This window comes from Rhinoraja longicauda, chromosome 40 (genome assembly GCF_053455715.1).
Source record: "Rhinoraja longicauda isolate Sanriku21f chromosome 40, sRhiLon1.1, whole genome shotgun sequence".
NCBI lineage: Eukaryota > Metazoa > Chordata > Chondrichthyes > Rajiformes > Arhynchobatidae > Rhinoraja > Rhinoraja longicauda.
This window is the reverse complement of record NC_135992.1, coordinates 4,506,390-4,526,273: the sequence shown is the minus strand read 5'-3', so window position 1 is coordinate 4,526,273 and position 19,884 is coordinate 4,506,390. Positions and strand designations below refer to the sequence as shown.

Here is a 19,884-nt window from a genome sequence, read left to right as displayed (position 1 = left end):
GGGTTTGTAAGTTATGGACAGAAACTCTTCGGAATCTTTGCGTACATACACATATACATACGGAATGTTGGACCGCAGAGTTTTAGTAGTATACTAGACCGAGTGGGCCCGTTGGGCCCGTCCTCGTAGGGTTTCCATTGTAACCGGGAGGGGAGGAAAGGGGGAGGGTTGGGGGAGGGAAGGGGGAGGGAGGAGGGAGGGGAGGGGGGGAGGGGGGAGGGAGAGGGGAGGGAGGGGGGTAGGGGGGAGGGAGGGGGGAATGGGAGGGGGAGGGGGGAAGGGAGGAGGGAAGGGGGGGAGGGAGAGGGGAGGGGGGAGGGAGGGAGGGGGACCTCCCCTTTTCCCAGTACCCCTCTTTCCCCGTTGGGCCCGTCCTCGTAGGGTTTCCATTGTAACCGGGAGGGGAGGGCGGGAAGGGGGAGGGAGGGAGGAGGGAGGTGTGGAGGGAGGAGGGGAGGGGAGGGAGGGGGGAGGGGAGGGAGGGGGGTAGGGGGGAGGGGGAGGGAGAGGGGAGGGGGGAGGGGAGGGGGAAGGGGGGAGGGAGGGGACCTCCCCTTTTCCCAGTACTCCTCTTTCCCCGTTGGGCCCGTCCTCGTAGGGTTTCAATTGTAACCGGGAGGGGGGAGGGAGGGTGGAAGGAGGGGGGAGAGGGATGGAAGGGTGGAGGGAGGGGGGGAGGGATTGGGGAGGGAGGGAAGGAGGGAGGGGGGAGTTAGGGGGGAGGGGGGAGGGAGTTGGGGAGGGAGGGGGAGGAGGGGGGGAGGGAGTGGGGATGGAGGTGGGAAGGAGGGGGGATGAAGGGGTTGAGGGGGAAGGGGGACCTCCCCTTTTCCCAGTACCCCTCTTTCCCCGTTGGGCCTGTCCTCATAGGGTTTCCATTGTAACCGGGAGGGGGGGGGGAGGGAGGAGGGAGGTGTGAAGGGAGGAGGGGAGGGGGAGGGAGGGGGGAGGGGAGGGGGAAGGGGAGGGGGGAAGGGGGTAGGGGGAGGGGAGGGAGGGGGATCTCCCCTTTTCCCAGTACCCCTCTTTCCCCGTTGGGCTCGTCCCCGTAGGGTTTCCATTGTAACCGGGAGGGGGGGAGGGAGGGTGGAAGGAGGTGGGAGGGGGAGAGGGATGGAAGGGTGGAGGGAGGGGGCAGGGAGTGGGGGAGGGTGGGATGGAGGGAAGGAGGGAGGGGGGGAGTTAGGGGCTGTGTGATGATGGAGGTTGGGATTGAGGGGGGAGGGAGGGGGGGAGCGAGTGGGGATGGAGGTGGGAAGGAGGGGGGAGGAAGGGGTTGAGGGGGGAAGTGGAACCTCCCCTTTTCCCAGTACCCCTCTTTCCCCCACCACCAAGCCCCCTCCGCAACGACCCCTGTTGTCCCCCTCCCCAGTCCCCATTCTCAGACCCCCCCCCATTCTCTCTCTCCCCCAGACACACTCTCAGTGCTTTTTTCGAAACACTTGCCCCGGTGGCCCACGAGCATAGGGGCCCAATGCTGATTTCTGTATGTTAAGTGACTTGCAATAAAAAAAAATACTTTAAAAAAAGATAAGTGCTTTTTAAGTGCTTGTTTTGAAACATTCGCGGTCACATAGTGCTTCTCACTGCGATCTGTTAGTGGTGCTTTTCGAAACAATGTAGCACCCATCTCAAACAAGCATTGGGAGGATGGGAGGGAGGGAAGGGGAGGGAGGGAGGAGAGAGGTGTGGAGGGAGGGGGGAAGGGGAGGGGGGAACGGGGGAAGGGGGAGGGAGAGGGGAGGGAGGGGGGATGGGATGGGGGAAGGGGGAGGGAGGGGGACCTCCCCTTTTCCCAGTACCCCTCTTTCCCCGTTGGGCCCGTCCTCGTAGGGTTTCCATTGTAACCGGGAGGAGGGGAGGGAGGGAGGAGGGAGGTGTGGAGGGAGGAGGGGAGGGGGGGAGGGGAGGGGGGAAGGGGGAGGGAGAGGGTTAGGGGGGAGGGGGAGGGGGGAAGGGGAGGGAGGGGGACCTCCCCTTTTCCCAGTACCCCTCTTTCCCCGTTGGGCCCGTCCCCGTAGGGTTTCCTTTGTAACCAGAAGGGGGGGAGGGAGGGTGGAAGGAGGGGGGAGGGGGAGAGGGATGGAAGGGTGGAGGGAGGGGGGGGAGGATGGAGGGAAGGAGGGAGGGGGGGGAGTTAGGGGAGGAGGGGTGAGGGAGGTGGGGAGGGAGTTGGGGAGGAGGGGGGAGGGAGTGGGGATGGAGGTGGGAAGGAGTGGGGAGGAAGGGGTTGAGGGGGGAAGGGGGGGAGGGAGGGAATAGGGGCCCCATGCTGACCTGTGTATGTTAAGTGACTTGCACAACTTTAAAAAACTGGCAGTTGCTTTTCGCAACAATGTTGCAACAATCTCACACAAGCATTGTGACGTCACAAGCTGAAGATGTAAATTTAAAACCGAGCTGATCTCTCATTGGTGCACGGGTGCCATTGTGACATCACGCGCTGAAGCCCCTTCAAGAAAAGGGTTAGAAATGAAAATTTAAACTTTAATATCTCTCTAGCTTTAAAAAGGTAGCTTCAATTTGAACGAAAGTACTTACAATAGTTGCCCACGTTAATGGTGAATATGGCGGTACAAAAATCGTAGCGCTTTGGTGTAACTTCAGGGAGGAGTAGGGTTTGTAAGTTATGGACAGAAATTCTTCGGAATCTTCCGTACATACACATATACATACATACATACGGAATGTTGGACCGCAGAGTTTTAGTAGTATATAGATAGATAGACTAGAAAAGAGGGCCCGTTGGGCCCGTCCCCACACCCCCCATTCTCACTCCCCCAGCCCCACTCTTACTCTCCAAGTGTGCCCGTTGGGCCCGGAAAAGAGGGCCCGTTGGGCCCGTCCCCACACCCCCCATTCTCTCCTCCCCCAGCCCCACTCTTACTCTCCAAGTGTGCCCGTTGGGGAGGGCCCGTTGGGCCCGTCCCCACACCCCCCATTCTCTCCTCCCCCAGCCCCACTCTTACTCTGTCCTCCTGATCTGTGTATGTCAAGTGACCACTATAGCCTTCTTTTTTTTTTTTTTTTCCTAATCAGATGTTTTGGGTTTTTTTCCTAATCAGATGTGCAGTACTTTGGTCAACGTGGGTTGTTTTTAAATGTGCTATACAAATAAAAGTGACTTGACTTGACTTGACTTGACTTGCAATAACAAAAAAGACTTCTTGGAAGCTTTTCGAAACAATGTAGCCGCCGTCACAAGCTGAAAACTAAATCCTTGCTGAAAACTAAATCCTTTTCTGTAAACTTTTGGAAACAAATGTAGCCCCTTGAAGAAAAGGGTTAGAAATGAAAATTTAAACTTTAATATCTCTCTAGCTTTAAAAAGGTAGCTTCAATTTGAACGAAAGTACTTACAATAGTTGCCCAGGTTAATGGTGAATACGGCGGTACAAAAATCGTAGCGCTTTGGTGTACCGTCTAGGAGGAGTAGGGTTTGTAAGTAATCTTCCGTACATACACATATACATACATACATACGGAATGTTGGACCGCAGAGTTTTAGTATTATATATAGAAGATAGATAGATAGATATAGATAGATGGAGAAGCAATTAGATTTTTAGATTTTAAATTTAGAGATACAGCGCGGAAACAGGCCCTTCGGCCCACCAAATCCGCACCGCCCAGCGATCCCTGCACATTAACACTATCCTACACACACTAGGGACAATTTTTACATTTACCCAGTCAATTAACCTACAAACCTGTATGTCTTTGGAGTGTGGGAGGAAACCGAAGATCTCGGAGAAAACCCACGCAGGTCACGGGGAGAACGTACAAACTCCGTACAGACGGCACCCGTAGTCAGGATCGAACCCGAGTCTCCGGCGCTGCATTCGCTGTAAGGCAGCAACTCTACCGCTGTGCCACCGATTACATTGACAACTTCAAGTTCATATGTCACAAGCAGATTGAAACCCAGCATAAAAGGCTGAAATAGTACACCATCTTCTAAACTATCCAAGTTCTGTCAAACATCCCCCGAGAAGACAAGTACTTATCTACATAAAAAATTAAATGTCGCCATAACTACTCGAATTGTCATGGCATAGATGAAAATGGTAGGGTAAATGGTAAATGAGATTAGTACTTGATGAACAGAGCAGAAGGGAATGCCAGAAGCCCACTTCTATGCTGGAGGACTCTAATATGAGGTTGTCCTTTTTCCAGGCATGTGAGTGAGGTTAAAAAAAAAGGAAAAGAGCCGAGCGCTTGCGCGAGGCATATAACGGGGGTCAAAAAATTTGACTTTTTTAAATTTACACACAAAACTACTGGTTTCAAGCCTCTTTTAGTGCATTTCAAAGTAAAAACAGACATTACAAAATAATGTGAATATGTCACTGTATACTAATAACATTTTGAAGTAAATTCGCACATTAATTGATAATCAGCCCAAAAAGGTGGTAATTGGCTTTATTTTAACCCTGTCTTAATTAATTTAGTTATATAATCTTGCACTTAAATTTAATATTTACTCATTACAGTTCCACCACTGATTTTCTGGCACTCTTGGTTCCAGAGCTTTGCTGGTTTATCCAGCTGGCCAAGGAAGTTGGCTATGGGGATAGATGTGCTGGCTCCAGCTGGGCTGGAGTTCCAGAGCCCCGGCCACAGGTTGCAAATTCAACCCACCGATCGGCCGTGGAAGTCCCGATGAGGTTGAGATTGACTGCCTTGCCCAGCCTAGGTGCCACATTTTCAGGTAAACTTCCAGGGCGCCGGGGGACTTCTCGTGGAATCCCCAGCGACCTCTAGCGGATTCCTAGCGTTCATTACAAGTCTATACATCGGGGGTTTTTCCTTTCTTTTTTTTCCGATCCGATTTCTCCGTTTATTTGGTAAAGTGAAAAACGCAGAAATCGTGCAAAAGGCGCGGAAAATGGATTTTAAAAACGCGGAAATCCGCTAAAAATTCACATGCCTGTTTATCATAGGAGCTCATCCCTTAAAATTGCAATTGGTAGGGACTCAGCAAGGAAAAAAATCCCGTTAATGGTAGAACAGTTTTTTTTAAATTCAAAGTGAATTATAACTAATGGGTTGGGTTAAGTGTGGACAAATATATTACTCACAGCAAGCACAAAACTTTTATCATTAAATCATACTTCAGTCACACCTATTCATCAATAGAATAAACATTTACGTATTAACCACATGGTCATTATACATTTGAATATTAGCTGCTTTTTCATTATCTATTCTCTTGCTTCCTAGTTGGTCTATTAAAAAGGCAAAGGCTCCACCACACCCAAAATCCTGAATACAACCCGATGAGGTCATCCCTATCCACCAGTGTTTTTGGTTAGCACATATTGGAGATGCTGAAATAAGGAATAGTATATGTTACAAAAAGATCAATAGGCCAGAGGGCATCCGTGGTAAAAACAGAATATAATTTTCACACACGGAACCTGCAACCCACGATTTCCATTTAAAGGCTTGCATCTGAAACTTCACTGCGATCTAACCCACTTTTCACGTTTTTAGCTTCTTGTTTTAAAACTAAAAGTATTAAAAGTGACAAATTACTGAAGCAAAATTCACCACAGAATCTCACAATATATAATTCTGTGATTCATTTTAATTCCTGGGAGCAGATAGCAGTTTTTGTTACATTACTCAATTGCATTCCAGAGGACAACTAAAACTAATCTCCCTTTTAAAATGTTATCTACACCATGCCCCTGCTATACCTACATTGTTCTACATTCTCTCAAGTTTTATCTCTTTTGAAAAGCACTACCAAATCTGTTTCTACCACTTTGAGATATTGTTTTTGCATTCTAATAACCAAACATTTTAAAAAATATATATTTTATAAATTATGTTAAAATCAATATCCTAGTTAGTAACACTCCTGACAAATAAAACCATTACATCACACTGCACAATCAAAACTCCCTGTATTGTTGCACATTTCCATTTGATCTTTGGTTCCTAATAAGAACATATTAAAACAGCATTAATTTTAGGAGGCAACACATCAGTCACATATTAGCTCCTGAAAACCTCCAGGAAAAACCCATATCTTGCAACATGCTTCTGTACGCAGTATCCAAAATGGTTTAGATGTGGGGTGGCAACTCATGCCGCTTTTCCCCCTTTGTACATCTTCAACAACCTCCTCAGCAATGCAGCATGAGATAGAGCAAGTTGATCCAAGTCACTTCCCTCAGGTTTTCAATAATTCAGTAGAAAATTGATTGCAGATGATCAGCCATGATCACAATGAAAGGCTCAAAGGGCCAAATGGCCTCCTCCTGCATCTATTTTCTATGTTTCTATAACGTGACTTGATGCTTCAATGGACTGACTAAGAAAACAAATTAGATAGTTTTGCCACATATTCATCCATAAAACATGAAAGATGTGTGAATAAGCTAACTTCATTTCCAATTCCTGCTTATTATCCAGAAATTCTTGCTGGAAATTTGCACGTGTAGGAATTGATGGGCAAGATAAGACAAAGATAATTTCTGCAAGATGAGGGTCTAAAATGTCTTTCCTTACTCCAAGTAACCTGCAAATGCAAATGATGATGTTCATGCGAGAATTAGGAAGATTGGGATAAGGTACCTGATGACGGGCTCTGGAACACATATGAGCAAGCAGTCCCCAGTGCCATGGGGGAAATATTTAACCAAAAAAATTTACCCAGAAACAATAGTACTAAGATTGCAGAAACAGAAAAAATTCTGCATGGCCAACAAACAAAGAATTTATGGCATTTAAAAAACAGCATTTATGCTAGACGTAACAAGCCAGTGAAACATTGGCTACTTAAAAATCTCCAGGCAAAACCCTCACCTTGCAACATGCTTCTGTATGCAGTATCCGTGATGGCATAGATGTGGGGTGGCAACTCATGGCGTTTTTTCCCCTTGTACATCTCAACAATCTCCTCAGTGTAGATAGGTAGATTCTTGTAAGGATTAATTACCACGCAGAAAAGACCTGAGTAAGTCTAAAAAAAATAGAATGTTATACAAGTTTGCAAAAGAAGATATAGCATTTTAATCCAGATTGCATATATGAGCAAAAACAAATCAAGTAATTACAGCAAGATTAATAGCTAGAAAAATGACTTGAGGTGGGTTCAACTGATGGCAAATATTCTATGCTGATTACCACTCAGTGATCACTGATGCAAATTCACGAACGATTTACAAAAGCAGGATTGAGGACAGTTATAGCTTTGCAATAACTCAAGGATTCAAACTTAAAAGGTATGGTGAAAACACAAAGATATTTAAATTGATTTGACTTTGAATTTACTTTTCCGTGTACAAAGTAAAATTGCAATCTGGAAAATGAAAGCAAAATAGAACATGAGCGGCACAGTGGCGCAGCTGGTAAAGATGCTGTCTAAAAGGTTAAATCCTGACCTCGGGTGCTGTCTGTGTGGCGTTTGCACATTCTCCCTGTGGGGTTCCTCCCACATCCCAAAAAATCATGCGAGTTTATAGGCTAATTGGCATCCGTAAAATTGCCCCTTGAGTGTAGGGAGTGGATGTGAAAGTGGGGTAACAGAGAATAATGGGAGATTGATGGTTGGTGTGGACCCGATGGCAATGGGCCCATTGCCATGCTGAAATGCAGGATGGCACAGTGGTGCGGCTAGTAGAGCTGCTGCTTTATTGCGCCAGAAACCCGGGCTTGACCTTGACCTCTGGTGTTACCTGTGCGGAGCTTGCACATTCTCCCCATGACCATGTGGATTGCTCTGGGTGTACCAGTTTCCATTGACATTCCAAAGACGTGGGGGTTTGTAGGTTAACCTCTGTAAATTGCCCCTAGCGTGTAGGGAGTGGATGCCAAAGTAGGATAACATAGAACTAACGCGAACAGGTAATGAATGGTCAGCTTGGACCTGGCAGGCCTTTTTCCATGCTCTTTTTCTTAAAAACCTAAACCGAAATAATTTTTTAACCCAAAACATCAACTGTTTCTCTTTCCACAGATGCTGCCAGCGCTGTTGTTTCCAAAACAGAAGATGGTGAAAACAGCATGTCAAGCAATAACTGTGGAAAGACGAACAGTTAATGTTTCAGGTTAAAAATCAGTTTTTGTTCTTTTTTTACTTTCATTTTTGCAAACTAAAATGTTACTAAAAAATGTAGTATAGGTTACATTGTATAGTCAAATTAATACAAGATGATTATAACATATGATAGTAGAGACAAAATCGGCCCAATTGCACTGGGCTGGAATTGACCACCATTCCCCATTGTCTTGCCTTGAAGAAACTTGATGCAAGATCTTTGCCCATACATATCAAGTATTTGCTTGAAGCTGCAATATGTATCATTATAGACCTGAAACATTAACTTTCATTCTTCACCGATGCTACCCAACTTGTGTTTATTCCCCGCATTTTCTATTTTTAATTTCAAGTTAAAGTAAAACGCCACTCATCTAACATCCGACTGTTCAGAAATCCTGATGGCTGGCATCTGGCTCAGTCATTAGTCCAAAACATGAGTGCATGCGGGAGCCAGGTTTCGAAGTGCAGGACGGGCCAAGGTCTGGACAACAAGCCAAGTTTGCTGCTGAGGCAGGGGTTGGGATCCACAATGCCCGGGGTTGGGGTCTATGGCCAGAACTAGTATCAAAAATGCTTGCATGATCCTTGGGATCACTGGAAAATGTATTATAAATCTGTGTAACATGTGAAATAAAAGCAAAATAAAGTGCTTTGGATATTAACAGGAATAACATCCACTCATACGGAAAATCTGTAAGTTCAGCACCAAAGCCCGAGAGGTCGGATTAACAGTTTAGTGCATCAGCATCTCCAAATTTTTGCTTTGATAACTTTGAATAGATTTGGGGGGGAAGTTATGGCTGTGCTTAAGATTCTACCACAAAACAAGGGAAAAATAAACAGTCGTGTTCCTCTACTGTGCAAATATGCTTCCAGGATTCTTGTTCAACTTCAAGTTTCTTCTTGTTGGCGTAAATTCCTGCAGTCAGTTCATTTACAACAGCTCATTCTCAGATCAAGACTCAACACGTGCTTAAATGCTTCCATGACTGTGGTAAACATTTGTATCATGGTGCAATAGTCCTGGAATCAAAATACACATATTCAGGTAGCTAATATCAAAGACCCACAACACCCTGGCCACACTCTCATCTTACTGCTACTGCCAGGAAGGTATAGAATCCTAAGAATCGTGACCTTCAGCTCAAGAACAGCTTCGTTCCATCAGACTCTTGAACTACACAACCCTAGCCACAGCTGCAAGTCAGCAACAAACTATTATGGACTTTGTATAGGATGTAATACTTATTATGATTTGGTTACCTTGTATTACTGATAATTTATTGTATGATTGGCTATTGGTACATTTATATATTGTGTCATATGTTAATGAGCCTGCAAAAGCTGCAACAAATAAGAATTTCATTGTTAACAATTAAACACTCTTGGCACATCGCCTTGACATTCATGAATAAATTTCAAAATGACAGTTTTATCACAAAACTAACACCTTCAATTCAAGACAAGCTGCTTTTCAGAAGAACATATCACTGGATCTTGAAACAAAGAATGGGCCATTTGGTTCTTCATGCTTCTCACCATTCAAGATTATGACTGACTTCTTACTACACCTTCCTGCACTAAACCAAAGATTATGACTGACTTCTTACTACCCTTTCCTGCACTAAACCAAACCTCAATTCATAATGTCCAAAAGTCTATTGAACTCGCTTTTGAATGTACTAATTGTCATTGTAACCACTTCATGTTTAATACAAGGCAAAAGAACAAAAAGGCCCCTCACCTCCAAATTCACACTCTTAACACTCACCAAGCCTCATTGATGTACAACTGTAATTTTTTTTAATTGCCATTAGGAATGTTTTTGACTATAATCGAAGAACCTCCCATTTCAGAGGAACCAGAGATTTAATCAACTGAATTTGCTAGATTGCAATGTACCAATGAATTCCAAAAAAATAATTAAGGATGCACGCTTGCCAAATTTAATCCATAACTATTTTTGGGGGAAATGTACACAGCATTTTAATTTCCTTGCCCTCCTGTTATTGGAAATTATTACCCTGCCCTATTGCCAAGTGAAAATACAGAAAGCTCCACAAAGATAAGTATATTCTTAATTATCCAGATTTTCCCTCTTCCTGCAGATAATTATTCTTCCTTGGGTAGTGTTCCACTTAATACCACCAGCCTTAAATTGTCTAATTAATAGTTTCTATAAGTAAGTTTGGACAGGTGCATTTTCCCACCACTGTCTGCTGGATCTTGATAGGTAGAAAACAGTTTTGTTTCCGTCCCCCAACCTCCTCACCACCCTTCAAATTGCTCCAGTTTCACTCTTTAAAAAGTGACAGAGTAGTCTACACCTTCAAAGGACAATATTAGATTGAACCTATTTTCAGCTACTGAAATGAACCCAAATACTCAAAGAATGATATAGATGGGAAATCCTCCTCTATCTTAAGACACTCATGGAATCCACATGGCTGACAAGATGAGTGTTTACTCTTCCATGGATAGAGAAGGAGGCACATGGGGCAAGTGAGCTCAGAACCCAGCGTTCATTTCAAGACCCCAACATAGTTGCTGGTGTTACTAGAATCTAATGTAACTCGAGGCTTCCTTACAGAACACTGTATTGAAGAATATATAGACCTACAACGTTCTCCCCGTGACCTGCGTGAGTTTTCTCCGAGAACTTCGGTTTCCTCCCACACTCCAAAGACGTACAGGTATGTAGGTTAATTGGCTGGGTAAATGTAAAAATTGTCCCTAGTGGGTGTAGGATAGTGTTAATGTACGGGGATCACTGGGCGGCACGGACTTGGTGGGCCGAGAAGGCCTGTTTCCGGCTGTATATATGATATGATATGTCATAGAACATTGACATCTTATGGCATTTATAATTTATAAAGCACCTCACCAGTAATTTCTAAGAGGAAACATATGTAACAAAACAAAAATATTTATACTCCTGATTCCTGATCAGTAAGAGTATAAATAATAGTGAAAAGGAGGCTGCCTTCCCTCCCTTTCGCAATTAGGTACTAATTGTATCATCTGATAAAATGTGTAATGTGACACAGCACATGATCATTCATGATAGGGGGCATAGATGGGGAGAGTCTTTATTCTCCCCTATTAAGGATTCAGTGACCCACAGAGCGAAAATACACCTGTCTGGATTTACATGTGAAAATTGTTAATCCAACAAGATAGTGCTGTCAATGACAGTAAATAACACCCAAACCAAAAAAAAACTCTCACAGAAACATTAGCAAAATATATGGATAATTAAGAATGAAAAAAGGTGAAGGTGGATAAAGAACGTCTGCTAATGTAGGGATCTACCAGAGAATACAACCGATAACTAAATAATCATCCAGTTCAGAAATTATATGGAGATACAGTCAAATAGTACAGAAACAGGGCTTCCTGCCCACTTTCAAGCACCCATTTACATCGATCCTACACTAATCCCATTTTATTTCCTCGACTCTTCCACAGTTTAAGGGGGAAGTCTTTTAGGACCGAGATGAGAAAGTTTTTTTTCACACAGAGAGTGGTGAATCTGTGGAATTCTCTGCCACAGAAGGTAGTTGAGGCCAGTTCATTGCCTATATTTAAGAGGGAGTTAGATGTGGCCCTTGTGGCTAAAGGGATCAGGGGGTATGGCGCGAAGGCAGGTACGGGATACTGAGTTGGATGATCAGCCATGATCATATTGAATGGCGGTGCAGGCTCGAAGGGCCGAATGGCCTACTCCTGCACCTATTTTCTATGTTTCTATCAACTCCCCATATATTTTACCACTTGCCTGAATATAGTGACAAATTAGCCTACCAACCCACACATCTTTCAGATGTTGGATTAAACCAGAGCACCAGAGGAGATCAATGTGGTCATAGGGAAAACATGGAAACTCCATATTGACAGCCCTGGTAGTCAGGTTTGAACGCACATCAATGAAGGTGTGAGGCAGCAACTCTATTAGCTGTACAACAGCATAGCAAAAAATAAAAACCACACACACAAAAGTGCTAAAGATCATAATGATGATAGCTCAGTTGACAATTTTAAAAGCAGGCTTTTTTGCCAGTCCGGGAACTAAAGAAGATTGTTTGAGTAGGTATAGACACAAAGTACAATTTTACTGAATGGCAGAATGATTAAAGTGTTGAAAGATCTGCTCCTTTGCACGATGTTGTAAACATCGCTTTTCAAATATACCCAAGAGATTAAATGTGTGACCAAATGGGACTCATAATCCAGGGATATATGACAGGGACAATTAAATATACGCTGCTAACACATAGCTACTATTCGTTCATATGTAAAATAGTAATGTTTCCAGTTTTTAAGCTTTCACATGGCAGAGAACTCAAAGATACAATGTCAAGAGTTCTTAATCCAGATCTAGTGTAAGAGTATTTTATACTAGGGGCTTTTTAAGCTTCTAAAAACAAACGACCCATTCCTTTAAAATTATGAAGAGATTAATTCTACCCAGGTGCTCACCTTGTTTTCATCAGATAGACAGACAACCATATGACTCATCCATTCGTTTATGAAAGCTCTTTGAGTTAGCTGCTAGAAAGTACTTGCTTTTAAGAGTCAATCTCGTCTGTACATCGTGCAAAGGAGCAGACCTTTCAGTGCTTAAATTTGTTCTGCCATTTAGTAAAATTCCCCGCATGTGTGACATGTGTGGATTTGATGTGACCTTACAATAGGCAGCTTAAGAAATTACTGACAGTGAATGAAATCTTGCATTCTGCAAGGAAGATGATTTAAATGGAAACTAGAGAAGTAAATCAGTATGGAATAACTTAAAGGACTGTCCCACTTAGGCGATTTTAAGACGACTGCCGGCGACTAGGCTGTCGCCGACAGTTTGCCGGGGTGTCGTGGGCATGATCGTGAGGAGTCTTTCAAAAATCGTAGTGGATCTCGGCACGTCGCTGAGAAATCATCCGGTTTGAAATTTCTCGGCAACAGCTGGCCTGTCGGCAGGTATCGTTGCTTATTGCGGGCGCTGTCACATGCTGACCCCAGGTTTGATAGGTTCTCTTACATGCATTTAGAAGCACATATTAAAATAAGTAAAGTCATTTCAAAATACCATTAAATGCTTATGTTTAACCAATTTATTTACCATCAGGACATTTGACAGGTAGATTGGAGGCGACAGTTTGAAGGTCAGGTAAGCGTGGGAATTATCACGATGTTTATGGCCATCAGCAATCACATTTAAAGTAGGCTCCCAACCCAGAATAAGATATGCATCTACCATACATTTTTAAAGAATGCCCACACCTTTCACAAAAATCCACTTAACCACTTACATTTTTTTTTTTATCCAGCTATTAGTAAACTGGAAGTAAATCCAGTTTATGCCTTGGTACAGTGAAGCTTGGTTTTCAAGTAACCCGGGCAAGATGGTTTTATTTCAAAACTCTCAAGTACTTACTGACTTGTCAGTGATTTCAGCGAAAATTAGGACGCCGGAGAAGCATTGACAGCGTGGGAATTTTCACGATGTTTCCGAAGACGGTGTAATCTCGACCTGACTCGGCATTGTCGTGGTCATTGTCATCGGGTAAAAGAAAATTTCGCCAATCTGCTGCGACTTTGACAGTCGCCAAAAAAATCGCCTAAGTGGGACAGGCCCTTTAGATTGTCTTCAGCAATTAGAAGTTTGTTTAATTTTAGGAGGAAAATAAAACTTCCTTTAAAAAAAATTGCCTTTGCAAATAGAGAAACGAAAAATTAGTTTGCTCATATACACATATCCCCTTGTGCAAAAGAAACAGTTGTGGATCAATGGATTTTTATTCTCCATTTTGAATATTCAAAGCAGATTTAATATTTAGATTTTAAAATAATATATTCAGTCAATCACAACAAATAGCAAAAAAGAGTATTCATAATAACATTTAAAAAAGCTTACGTAGATGAGTCCTGAGTAGTAACGCTCTTTCAAATTATGGAGTACAGAAGCTTCATTCAGGCAAGTCAGCTCTGCCATATCTTCCACTTTGGAAAACTTGGGTGGGTTCATCTTCTGGATGTCATCCTTGTTGAGTTTAACTTTCTTGCCATTCTCCACCAACTCAACAACTGCCTCTTCACCAATCTCCTCCTTGAGGCTGGCAGCCTCAAAGCCATTACGCTCTGAGGGCACCCACACCAGTTTTTTTGCTGCCCAGTCAGCTTGTGTCAGTGGATTATTGATGAGATTTTTGTCCACATAGAGATACCGATCTGCATCCCGTTGAGACATTTTGCCTTCTTTTGAAGACCTGCAATTAAAAACAAAGACGAAGGTAACTATTGAGATTCAGAACAGTCAAAGCTTCATGAAAAAGCTGATAAAGAAAATGCCTTGCTCCAAATTGATTCATATTTAGCTATGCACACTGTCAGTAAACTGCAAAACAAAGTTATGCTAGATATTTCCAACACTGCGATTCTCACCTCACACATGCATAAATGAAAACTGGTTTACTTCACCGCACTTTAGGAATTACAATTTTCATCATTACATCACAAATAATAGCAGTCCATCAAATAACAGGATAAAATTAGAATAAAATATAATTCTCAAAATTAACAAAAGTATGAAAACAAAAGGCTACTTATCTGTTAGTCATAAACTATGATTAGATTTTAGTTTTTAAAGCAGATGCTTTGAAGTGTCTCTGAAACTCCCACCCTTTCAACCCCAAAGAAAGACAACTTGAAAATCACCCCTTGTATCATGTCTCATCCAAAATATAGTCTGTGAACAGCAGCATTCATGATACGATCTAGATTATATGCTTTACAATCTAGATTACATGTTTAAAAATAGGCTTTAACACCTAACAGGAGTAACAACACTTGAGCCAATTGAAAATGTCTGGTGCATTATTCTCATGCAGAAGTCGACATTCATTCAACTCCGTAACAATGCAAGAAATTCAAGCTTCGATGGATTTCAGTGCTTTTGTGACCTTGGCAGAGCAAAAAATGTTGGTTTCTTCGGGGAAAAATCTGTTCATATGGTGTACATGAAAATTAAGTATTTGGAGACCTTTGTGAGTGCTTGTTGAAAGTGCACATACCGATCAACTTTGTTATAAAAGAGCTACTGTTTTTCCAAATCAAAGTAACTTAAAATGAAGACCAGAATAGTCAAAAGGACAGCAACAAAAATCCAACTTAATCTGGCTAGAGTAATATAAAATCGGAATTTAGATTATATTTAACTATCATACTAATTCTTCAGTCTATAGATGTAAAAACGTGTTTTACTGTTAAGCTTGGTCTGCATTGTTTTAAAAAGTACATGCATGGTGGCATGCAAATTTGAAGATTTTGTGCAAATCTAAGTTTTAATGTTGAACTTGGAAACAAAAGTAAAATGGATTGTTGATTTTTAAATAGGAAAATTAAAATCTTTGTCATCTAAACTGCACCATTATTTACAAAATTCTAATCTTATACTGTAACTGACATAAATATCACAAAATTTGTAAGAAAGGAAAATTATGTTTCCTCGTGCTAATAACAAGCTAATGAATCACAAGTGCTTCTGATAAATTTAATATTTCAAAGAAAACACCAAAATGGACTTCCTATCATTTATGTTCAATGTTTTTCAACCTTTTGAAAGCTTGATTCGTTCAAATATAGTTCCAAAAACGATAGCTTTTATATTTCAACCAACTGGACATTTTTCTTTTCATAAGCAAAACGAGTGTACTATTTGCTTATGTACAAACCCAATCTTTCTCCTGCCCAATTCACAGACTTCCAACAGTTACTGCACAGCTGAAAGATGGGAAATACTGTCAATATTGGAAATGTTAAATGAATTCTTGCACTTCCCCACTATTTCAGTTTAATTAACTCAATGCAAAGCAGGAAAGAAGTGTAAAAACTCCTTGAACTATAACTAATCAGCTATACACACACCCTCCAGAATATAAGGGGCACACAAGATAAACAGAAGCCACTCAATTGTGTTTTAAATTTGGAGTGTTTTAAATTTGATAACGGAGCAATCAAAATGAGGATTAACTGCATTTTTGGCAGGGATTGCAAACACAATTTCATCCTTGCCTAAATCGGTAGCAGAGTGGCACAGCTGGTAGAGGTGCTGCCCGATAGCGTCAGAGACCTGGGTTCAATCTGACCTCAGGTGTTGTCTGTGTGGAGTTTTCACATCCTCCCCGTGATCGTATGGGTTTCCTCCGGGTACTATAGATCCCAAATCCTGACGATGCGCTGCTCTTTAGGTAATTGGCATATGTAAATTGGCCCTAGTGTGCAGGGAATGGATGTGAAAGTGGGATAACGACTGTGAATGCTGTGGAGTCAGTGGGCCGAAGGGCCCGTTTCCATGATGTATCTCTAAACTAAACTAAATGAAACACAGTGTAATTCAGAGTAATGCACCAAACCTGAGAGTTCCCTCAATCTGGTCGAAATTAAACTTTGGCATAACCTAGATTTTGAATCCACTTTCTTGCACAATTGTTCATTTGTGAGGTGATTCTGTGAAGGTACTTAACAGTGTCCTTTCATAAAATAGAATATTTTATAGGTATCTATGGGAGAAGTGACAAAGTCGATCGCTGGAAAATAGATCTCAGCAATAACTCCCAGACTCTTATTTTAGGATTACACATGAACAATAGGTTTTGGACAAGGAACAAAGGGCTGGAGATAGAGCAATCACATTTGTTAGCGCTGAGGAATTGGAGCACCAAAAAGTCTGGTCCACAAACATCAGGATGGAAAACGTGACCTTTGAAAGTGGCTCAGTAGCTCTTGTAATTGCTTGATGTGGTTCGAGTATAACCCTTCAATGATTCATCTCACTGTTTATATTTTTATCCCCCCAACCCCCAATCATTCTTGACACCCTCCAGAAATGTCAGGTGCACTACAATGACACTGTGATCACGGAAAAGGTACATTGCGTGATATACAGTGCCCTCCGTAATGCTTGGGACAAAGGCCCATAATTTATTTATTTGCTTCTGTACTCTACAATTTGAGATTTGCCATAGAAAAAAACATATGTGGTTAAAGTGCACATTGCCAGATTTTATTAAAGGGTATTTTTATACATTTGTTTCACCATGTAGAAATACAGCTGTGTTTACACATAGTCTCCCCATTTCAGGGCGCCAGAATGTTTAGGACACATGGCTTCACAGGTGTTTGTAATTGCTCAGGTGTGTTTAATTGCCTCCTTCATGCAGGTATAAGAGAGCTCATAGCACCTAGTCTTTTCTCCAGTCTATCCATCACCTTTGGAAACTTTTATTGCTGTTTATCAACACGAGAACCAAAGTTGTGCCAATGAAAGTCAAATAAATCATTATGACACTGAGAAACAAGAATTAAACTGTTAGAGACATCAGCCAAAACTTAGGCTTACCAAAATCAACTGTTTGGAACATCATTAAGAAGAAAGAGAGCACTGGCGAGCTTACTAATCGCAAAGGGACTGACAGGCCAAGGAAGACCCCCATAGTTGATGACAGAAGAATTATCTCCATGATTAAGAAAAAAACCCAAACACCTGTCCGACAGATCAGAAACACTCTTCGGGAGACACATGTGGATTTGTCGATGACCACTGTCCGCAGAAGACTTCATGAACAGAAATACAGAGGCTACACTGCAAGGTGCAAACCACTGGTTAGCCACAAAAATAGGATGGCCAAGTTACAGTTTGCCAAGAAGTACTTAAAAGAGCAACCACAGTTCTGGAAAAAGGTCTTGTGGACAGATGAGATGAAGATTAACTTATATCAGAGTGATGGCAAGAGCAAAGTATGGAGGAGAGAAGGAACTGCCCAAGGTCCAAAGCATACCACCTCATCTGTGAAACACAGTGGTGGGGGTGTTATGGCCTGGGCATGTAAGGCTGCTGAAGGTACTGGCTCACTTATCTTCATTGATAATACAACTGCTGATGGTAGTAGCATAATGAATTCTGAAGTGTATAGACACATCCTATCTGCTCAAGTTCAAACAAATGCCTCAAAACTCATTGGCCGGCGGTTCATTCTACAGCAAGACAATGATCCCAAACATACTGCTAAAGCACCAAAGGAGTTTTTCAAAGCTAAAAAAATGGTCAAATTTTGAATGGCCAAGTCAATCCGATCGGAACCCAATTGAGCATACCTTTTATATGCTGAAAAGAAAACTGAAAGGGACAAGCCCCCAAAACAAGCATAAACTAAAGATGGCTGCAATATAGGCCTGGCAGAGCATCACCAGAGAAGACACCCAGCAAATGGTGATGTCCATGAATCGCAGACTTCAAGCAGTCATTGCATGCAAAGGATATGCAACAAAATACTAAACATGACTACTTTCATTTACATGACATTGCTGTGTCCCAAACATTATGGTGCACTGAAATGGAGGGACTATGTGTAAACACTGCTGTAACTTCTACATGGTGAAACCAAAATGTATAAAAATGGCCTTTATTAAAATCTGACAATGTGCACTTTAACCACGTGTGATTTTTTCTATTACAAATCTCAAATTGTGCAGTACAGAGGCAAATAAATAAATGATGAGTCTTTGTCCCAAACATTATGGAGGGCACTGGATTCAGATGAGTTGGTCTAAAATGGAGGAGTTATAATTATTTTGCCATAGGTGCTGACAAAAACAAGGCCAACTTTGTTAAAGTAACTTTTAAACTGCAGCAAGGTACTAACGCATCCGAAGGAACTGCAGATGCTAGTTTAAATCGACGATAGACACAAAATGCTGGAGTAACTCAGCAGGTCAGGCAGCATGTCTGGAGAGAAGGAATGGGTGACATTTAGGTGAATCACCCATTCCTTCTCTCCAGAGATGCTGCATGAGCTGCTGAGTTACTCCAGCATTTTGTGTCTATGCAAGGTACTGACAGACTGGTTAAGTCAGTGCATAAATGCCACGTGGAACACAATCCAAAGAAATGATGCAAGGATGTTTGGGAAGACAAACCAGACAAGAAAATGTGACGAGTGTGAAACAGAGGCATCTTGGAGTACATGTCCCCGAATCCCCGATGGCAGCTTGTTAATAAGGTATATGAGATAAAGGCAGTTCTGTTATAAAGTGCATTTCCATAGCACAAATTGGACTTAATGCGAGTGATGAATAGGAAACGCTATGAGCATTACGCGGGCCAAAATGGTTATAATGCAAATTCAAAAGGAAACTGGACACCACTTAAGTTACTTTGGAAATTGCCAGGCAGAAAAATAGATATTTTGGATTAGAGGGGAAACAAAAACTATTCCATGTAGTGACCCACAGTAATCAGATGCCACTTTCTCTTACTATTGTCTACTACTTTAACTGCAGGTGGCCATTGAAGTAGACAATCAATTGCTTCTGTTGACACATATTCTATAAAACAATGCCACATACACCCTTTAGTATTTTTTTGCTAGTACTAACAAAAATACACTTATTGCTATTGAAAAGACTTGTTTTAAATTCCTGTGGGAACAATAACCTTGTTATTACAAGTCTGAAACCCTCTAGCCCCTAACCCTTTCCCCCATTAATATCTATAACATAATGATTCCTAGGATTCCTGGGAATGCTACTATCGTAGTATAGAACTACCTGCATTGGCTTCCTCAAGTTACCCCAACACCTCCCCCCCCCAGACCAAACAAATGAGGCACAGATTAACTGGTGTCATGCTGGAAGTATGTACAGTTTGGTTACCGCACTGTAGCAAGGAAGTGACAACCTTAGAGTGGGTGTAGATTTATGAGGATGTTGCCAATCCTCGAGAGGCAGTGGAGCCAAAACCACCTCATATCAAAAAAGGACCCGGATGATATGATCAT

General features: G+C 42.2%; 1 protein-coding gene across 2 annotated transcripts in view; it reads right to left on the bottom strand.

The window, feature by feature from the left end:
- Positions 1 to 19,884, bottom strand: part of myh9b (myosin, heavy chain 9b, non-muscle) — a 127,030-nt gene that overhangs the window by 97,425 nt on the left and 9,721 nt on the right. For both annotated transcript variants that reach the window (XM_078430425.1, XM_078430426.1), the window contains exons 2-3: positions 13,965 to 14,316; positions 6,817 to 6,973 (exon numbers count right to left, since the gene is read on the bottom strand). In XM_078430425.1, the coding sequence (XP_078286551.1) occupies positions 6,817 to 6,973; positions 13,965 to 14,297 (490 nt within the window). In that variant the 5' untranslated portion in view covers positions 14,298 to 14,316. The remainder of the gene's footprint in view (positions 1 to 6,816; positions 6,974 to 13,964; positions 14,317 to 19,884) is intronic.